Source organism: Monodon monoceros, unplaced genomic scaffold (genome assembly GCF_005190385.1).
Source record: "Monodon monoceros isolate NGI ecotype Baffin Bay Population unplaced genomic scaffold, NGI_Narwhal_1 Super_Scaffold_5, whole genome shotgun sequence".
In the NCBI taxonomy this organism is placed as follows: domain Eukaryota; kingdom Metazoa; phylum Chordata; class Mammalia; order Artiodactyla; family Monodontidae; genus Monodon; species Monodon monoceros.
This window is the reverse complement of record NW_021703782.1, coordinates 34101333-34109447: the sequence shown is the minus strand read 5'-3', so window position 1 is coordinate 34109447 and position 8115 is coordinate 34101333. Positions and strand designations below refer to the sequence as shown.

Genomic DNA, 8115 nt, shown 5'->3' with positions numbered 1-8115 from the left:
CAGCGCGCGAACCCAGAGAGGTCGCGGGCAGGAGGACCCGGGAGGAATGCAGCCCTCCGAGCCCTGAGAACCTCGACGTTCTGAGACGGGCGGTAGGGGAATCTCTGGGAGCTGCCATAGGTCGGATCGGGTCACCCAGATCTGTAACTGGAGAAGGATCCAGGTCCCCGAGGGGCATCTCCAGCTGGCACCTCTGGGCCTCGGACCGCGGACTCGGAGCCCAGGCTGTCCCGTGGGCAAACCGGCCCGAGTTCCAGTCTCCGGCACGCGGCAGCCTCGCACCCCGGACCCTCCCGGGCACGGAGCATGTCCAGCCGCCTTACTCAGCCCTCACGGGCAGCTGCGGGACGAACTCTGGCTGCTCCAAGCACCCCGACTGGACCCTGGGCAGCCTCTTCTGTCCGGCTGGCCTCTCCCCTGGGTTTAGCCCCCTCGCGCCCCCGCGCGTCCTTCTTTGTTTCTGAGCTTGCTCTGAAAGTGATGTAACGAGGCCAGACTCGCTCGCCGCTTTCCCTCTTTCCCAGACTAAGTCCTTCCTCCCTCCAGCACCCGGCGCTCTGCGCGCAGAGCTGGGTGCTGGCCTGCGCCGCCGCTCATCTCCCAAAGCCCTGGAGACCGACGGGCACTGCTGGGAAAGACAAGCTCCCACGTCCCACCTCCTGGATGCAGAGTCAGTTGGAAAACCAGGCTTTCCTTCCAGAAACAAGGGAGAGAGCCGAGGAAACAGCTGCTGTGGAGGTTTCTAAGGAGACTCAAACTGGTGTTTTTTCCCCGCGCTCCCGGGAGACGGCAGGAAACCTCAGGTACCGAAGTGACCCCAGCCTGTGGATGACTATATGCGAGAGAGGCAGGAGCTGCAATAGTAAGAAGGAGACAGATAAACAGAGAAAGAGAGAGAGCAACAGAAATAGAGGGAGAAACAGACAGAGACCAAGACTGACAGACAGTAGAGTGTCAGACACAAAGAGTAAGAGAGATAGTTGGTGGTTGGGAAATGGACTTGGGTGCTTTGTTTTGTTTTGTTTTTAACCCAGTGCGTTTTCCTCTGACAGTAGGGAGGAACATTGCTCCCTGGCTAGCAGGCAGTCCCCAACCTGGATGGAGTGAAAGATGCGGCCTGATGACATTAACCCGAGGACTGGGCTGGTTGTGGCCCTGGTGAGTGTCTTCCTGGTCTTTGGCTTCATGTTCACTGTCTCTGGGATGAAAGGAGAGACTCTGGGAAACATCCCCCTCCTGGCCATAGGGCCAGCCATCTGCCTCCCAGGCATCGCAGCCATTGCCCTGGCCAGGAAAACTGAGGGATGCACCAAGTGGCCCGAGAATGAGCTGCTATGGGTCCGCAAGTTGCCCTGCTTCCGGAAACCCAAGGACAAGGAGGTGGTGGAACTGCTGAGGACCCCTTCAGACCTGGAGTCGGGCAAGGGGAGCTCAGATGAGCTGGCAAAGAAGGTGTGCCTCAGGGGGAAGCTCCCCCTCCAAGGGCAGGGCGAGGTGCCTATGGTCAGCTCCATCACCACCCCCACACCCGCGGAGGAAGGAGAATGCCAGAGCCGGGTCCAGAGCGGGCATCGGGAGGAGCCGTCCAGACACCTGGATGGCTACTGTCCCTCAGGCAGTTCCCTCACCTATAATGCGTTGGATGCCAAGTGCTCAGCCTGGGACAGGTCTGAGTGCCCTGAGCCTGAGGACAGCATCTTCTTTGTGCCCCAGGACAGTATCATCGTTTGCTCCTACAAGCTGAACAGACCCTATGACAGATACTGTTGTTACATCAATCAGAGCCAAGGCATATGGGACCATGAGACGATAGTCTAAGCTTTGCATACAAGGGTCGCTGTGTTAAAAGCAATATGACCATACTCAGCTCTCAATGGAAGGAAACTGCCCTGCTCCAGCAGCCTTCACACTGTTAGAAACTGACCTGGTATGTGATGGGTGTGCAAGCCTCCGGTGCCTGAGAGCCATGTAAATAGGCATGTTGGGGACACATTTTAGGGAAGGATGATGAAGGTTAAGGACACTTGAAGAGGCAGTGGGTAGGAAAGGAAGCAGTTCCAATTGCTTTTAAACAATTTAAACCATGTTGGATGTTTTGTAAAATAACCCAGAAAATGCTACCGAGTACCTGCTGAAAGCAAGATAAATCTAGAGTGGGCTGCAGACACCAGGCATGAAATGATACGTGGACTATTCATAGGGAAACTGAGCTGCTTTCAGTCTAAAGAAACTGAATGAAAAAACAATTCAGTGCTTCATTGTATGAAATGATTTTCATCTGGTGAAGCTTTTCACACTTAGTATTTGCTGAAAGAAAAAAAAATTAAGATAGAATAGCTACAAACCTCCTAAGGTGCAATGGCTACTGGAGAAAGGGGAGTTAAAGACAGTTGAATTATGTAATTGAGTTTTATGGTATTATCTTCAGACAAGACCAGGGATTTTAAGTAAAGCAAAATAAGTGTGACCAGTTGTGTGAAAAACTAACATTTTTAGATGGTTATGTTACTTCTGAAACTCTTCATTTAATTTGACTTACTGGGTCTTTATCTGAAGTGTTTTTTAGCATTTACTATCATTCATGTATAATTTCCTCATCAGGTGCAATATGACTTGATGTAATATTTTCATAGATTAGAATTTGTTTTCATCAAGTCAAAATGGATTTTACATATATATACAAGTGTCTTTAACGTTTCTGGGAGATGTTATTACTATTCCTATATGCCTTTTAAAATTTGAAGACTGTGACGTCAATACCATTAGTCTTGAACTTTATGCAGAATTTACATGAAATGCAATGGTTAAATTTCTGAAAATGTCATTATTTGTACACTTGTTCAACACTCCCAAAGACTGTAAATGCCAATGAAACAAGAGTTAATCCACTAGATTTAACTAAAGCCCAGTTTTTATTATGTTCACCTGATCAGTGAACATTACATGACAAACTGTTTTATTTAATTTTTTGCTGCTGAGAAAAAAAAAATCACAATGGGATCCTAAAATGTATTTCCTACTTCATTTGCTCACTGGCAATCAACCAAAATACCATTTGATCCCTGCTGAAGAGAAAAATTAAATTATATATAGAAATGGTGGTATATTTCATTTTGAAGATCAGGATAACTTTGCATCCTTCAAAGAATGATTTATTTTTTAATGATTGTATAGTTTCAGCCACTTTCTCCCAAAAGGGGTGAGCACAAAAATTTTGGGCATACCTCTTTTGCGTATTTCAGATCCAACTCTGTAATTCTTTAAGTGTGGCATTTATTCTGTCTTAAGAATTGTGCCCTTAAAAATCATAATTTTCTAATCAAATTCAACATCAAAATTGTAATTTTATTTTAGTATGACTTAAGTGTTGGAAAATGAGATGTGTGATCCTGAGCAAATTTTACCTTCTTGCACCTCAGTCCCTGAAATGGGAAAAGTGGGACTGACTGACACCAGATTATTTCTATCATTCATTCCCAGTTTGAATATTCTATGGCATTATGTCAAAGGCACTTTATATTTTGCCAGGAAATGAATTACAGCAAAATGCATGCCAAGGTTATGCAATTCATAATAACAATTATGCAACATGGACTGAATTCTTGTTGCTATTCAAAAGAATTTTGTAGATGTATGAAACCGGATTTGTTTTATTACCAAATATTATTTATTCAACAAAATATACTTCTGGGAATAAAATGAAGATGTTAAGGGCAAAATATTTTTAAGAAGAAAATTTTCAATATTAGTATACCCCAAATAATCAAATACATACCCTTGTACTAAATGTAATTTACTTTGGATTTGGAATGGAGGGAAAATAGTTTCCTAAAATCACAATACCTCTTAATAATTCTACTGCATTTTGAAAGATGGAAATCATGTTTCTACGAAGGTAAAAATTATTGGATAACTCTTAGGAATAAAAATCTTCTCTAATTTGTCACTTGTGGACATCTTTAGAGGTGAGGAGATAGCAAGACATCAGAGAGAGATGTTCACACAGACTCAGCAAATTCTACACAGGGTCTGAAAAGAGATGGTTGTAGTGTCAGGTATGGTTTGGGGTTTGGAAAAGTTACTTTCTGATTTCTTCAGTTCAAACTCCTTGATACCATACACACACACACACACACACACACACTCCAATTTCCAAATCCAAAGTCAACTACTAGTTTAGAGAGATAGGGTATTTTATCACATTTTCAAGTCCTATTTCAGAAGAAACTTTAAGCTTCTTCTTCCATCTACCTACTTAAGATCCTTAAAGTATCTAAGTATGCATTTGAAGGAATTTTCTGCAGTGCTAACATAATGGTGTGCAAGTGCTGAGCTGGGAGGCTTAACTTTGACTGGAAAGAATAAACTGTGTGATTGTGTGTGTGAATTTTTCTTAACATCTTATATTAAGCCACCCCCACCTAACACGAAGCAAGGTAGCCTAGTGCCCCACATCAACACTTGTTAAGTGCTATTCAGGGTAAAACTGTCATTCTTTTGAACAGAGGTGGAAGAGAAGAGAAAGGGGTCTGAGCTCTTTAGAAGAAAGCAGAGCAAGCAGTTCATTCCAATCAACAGTGTTAGCAAATGGTTAACATGAACAGAACTGACATGAGTATTGTTCCTGGTATCCTTTAAGAGCATTCAGACAGATATAAATTTAACTCAGTATTGGTTATTTTTTATTTTCTGTTAATCCAATTAGTCATTTCAACTTGATTTTAAATAGGCATTTTATTTTTGAAGTCTTCTCTACTGAATTTCTCTTGCTCTATATTCCTATTTATATTGCACACGGTATTCTTTTTCCAAACTGTTTCTTGATTCCAAAGTGTGAATGTAGCCAAGATAGCTAAGCTGGAGCTTATTTAAACAACTGTTTCAAAATTTAGTTTCCACTGCAATCATGGCAAACAAAATCCAGATACAGTCAAGTTCAGGCTCTCTTCCAAGCCCTACTAACCAGCTCCTTTGAGAATGTTTTCAATAGTTTGGATCTTAATAGCCATGGGGCTGGCAAATGTAGAGAAGGAAGATTCATCCTTTGAAATATTTTTCCCTTTTGTTATCTCCAACCTCTACTTATTTATTAGTATCTCCTTCCTGTGTCTACAGCATCATTTATTTGGTGAAGTTGCTGCTTTACTAGTATTTTATAACATTAAAGAAAATGTTTTTGAAAATACACAGTCCCACTATCCTAACAGAACTACTATATTTCCATTTTAGTATTGATATATCTTCCAGGCCTCCCCCACCTTACATATTATAAACGCGCTTTTTTTCTTTTCTCTTTCAGTTATATCCTAAATATGTTTTCATGTTTCTATGCAGTGTTCCTAATTATCACTTAACAATTGTGTAATATGCCATTTTAGTGAAGTACCATAATTTATCATGCTGTTCCTTACTGCTAGCCAAATATCGAGTGTTATAGATGGTTTCGTTGTTTTTTCTTTTTTCTATTGTTGGTAACACAGCTACACTATTTGTCATTTGCCCATAGAGGTGAAAATGTACCTTTGAAAAGCTGTCTCCTTATAGGTGAGAGTGAGGAGGCAGAAATGTGTAAATGGATCAAATGCTCAAATTGTTGGTTTTTTCTTCACTCAGATAGATGCAAGACATAGGCTAAGAAACAAAATGATGCTTCTTCAAAAGGTCCCACATCAGGACCAAAGCCAGTATTTTTAAGAGTGAGATGAGACAGAGCCAGTATTTTTAAGAGTAAGATGAGACATTTCCCCAGTTAAGATACTACTCGTGTGTAACTCAAAATCAGATTATAGTGGTGTCAATCTTCAAGAGCATAATGTTGAATAAGCAAAATGAAAAACAGATGTAGACATAGACAATAATAATTACTTCGTAATATTTCAAAAGCATTTTCTTAAAGTATCTCATCATATATTTTATAATATATTTAATATGTATGTATATTGTTACCTATTAGTGACTTTCAAATGAACTGAATTTCAGGAATTCAACAGACTCTATCCATGAGTTTTCTATGTTTCAGTTCCTCACTGGAAAAATTAAACTGAAGTTGGAGATGTGGATAAATGCTTGGTTCATCCAAATATCTCAATAAAGGATTGAATTCCATTTAGCCTCTTGTCCAGATAACATAAAATCATGTAAACATCACTGAGCTAGAGATCATGTCTTTGATTTCTTACCACCTGCAGGGTCCCTCACTGCATGGACACCCTACAACAAAAGAAGTTTATGCATGATGCTGTCCAGATACTCACACAAATAGCTGGGCACTGATATTAGATCTCCATGGTCTTTGGCAAGTTATTCTTGGGCCTGACCCTTGTCAGAGATCCTTTATTTTTCCCTTTATTCCTTCTCCTGACCCCATGATAGAGCCTGCAGACTTGGTATCCTCGATGACAGAATGAGGCTTAGTGTGTTTTATCCAAAATAAGGTACAGAGTTACAGAAGGACATAAATCTATTAAAACATCTCTTGTGCTGCTCTTTGACAAATCTATCCTTAGAAAGTTAAATATAACAAATATTTTTCAATTAATCACTTTCTTATTTTTCATGGTAATGAACTATTGACTGTGAGACAACTCTAGTCTGAGACAAGACTACATCTGTTTAGAAGAATTAGGCTTTTGAAAATTACCTGCCTGTAATTCAACGTGAAAAGTATGGACAACTACTTCATTGTAGTTGTAAGTGATTAGACCAACTCACAAAGGCCCACCTGGCCCTGTGCTCTTCCATCCTAACCTCCCACCCTCCACAGCAGATCTCTTTTGCTGTTCCCTGACTCTGCCCTGTGGCTGACCACCCTGAGCCTTCGCCCCAACAATCTTCTCTGCCTCAGATGTCCTCCCTGTCTTGGCCCCTCTACTGCTTAACGCCCTAACATCCTTCAAGGGGCAGCTGCCACATCTTCCACAATCCTTTAGATTTTCCCACTCAGAACTAACACTTCTATTATTCTCTGGTCTGACAACATCTCCACCATTTATCATTACGCATATTAGTTGAGTATGTGTTTGTCTCTCCAACTACAGTGTAAGCTTTCTGAGGGCAGGAGCCACATTTTATTCATCTTTCCACTCCACTCCCTCCACCCCGGGGCACATACACACTCTGCCTTGTTCAGTGAAAACTCTCAATTGCAACATTTGGGTCACTCTCAAAGCCTACTTCCCCTTTCTAGCAGGAAAAAAGAAACAACTCTACCTTGTTGATTTGAATTAAATCAGATTGAATATAGTCAGCAACAATGTGGGTTAAAATAAGCTTCTGTGGGTTGAGACCCTAACTTTTATTTAGCATATTGTTTCTCTGGGGAAACCACACCTTACATAACAAGGAGGAGAAAGAGATAAACCTTTCCGGAACAGCTTCTCCTCCGTCCATGGCTGACCTGACTCTTCACTGCCTGCCTTCTTCTGTGAGTCATGGGCCGTACTGCACATGTGACAAGAACTGGTGGTCCCAAGAGCACTTGACAACTGAGCTTTTGAATTCCTGACCAGAAAGAAGGTGAATCAATGTACTTGGGGTAATCCTGTAAGTAGGTCAACAAAAAATAATTCCAGCTTTGACTATTGTCTCGCTATTATGCTTCCATCCAATAATTCTTAACAGGACCTTCAAGGCCACCTGGGTATTCTCTTGGTCAGTCTCAGGGTGCCAAGTTGCAGACCCTCACCCTCACCTCTTCTGAAACTTCCATTCTTTGTAAAGGCTGTGAGATGCTCAGAGACTGTGGTTGATGATTTAGAGAAGCCCTGGCTTATTCTGGAGCAAGATGATGACATTGTTCAGCAATTCCTCTGAGCAGTATTTGAGGCCAGTCTTAATAACTTCTGACCCACACAATTTGTCCTGTGAATTTCCTAAATTATCTGACTGGCTAAAAGTGGGATTTAATTTGAGATACTCTTTTTCTTGACCACGCGAACATCAGGTCTCCTTTAACAACGGCAAGAAGGACCTCCTTTGAATATGAGTGGGGAAGGGGGCAGCAAAGGGAAAGCATGGCTATGGAATTGTCAGCACAGGGAGATGGGCCAACAGTCCCTGATTAAGCCCGTCACTGCTGACGCATCCACCCCCTCCATCCCCTGACATCACCGCTTC

General features: G+C 42.0%; 1 protein-coding gene across 1 annotated transcript; it reads left to right on the top strand.

The window, feature by feature from the left end:
* The first annotated feature begins 679 nt into the window (after positions 1–679).
* TMEM215 (transmembrane protein 215) lies at positions 680–6105 on the top strand. Its single transcript, XM_029202457.1, has 2 exons — positions 680–803; positions 1056–6105. The coding sequence occupies exon 2, from the start codon at positions 1111–1113 to the stop codon at positions 1816–1818; it is 708 nt and encodes a 235-aa protein (XP_029058290.1). The 5' UTR covers positions 680–803; positions 1056–1110; the 3' UTR covers positions 1819–6105.
* Positions 6106–8115: the final 2010 nt, after the last annotated feature.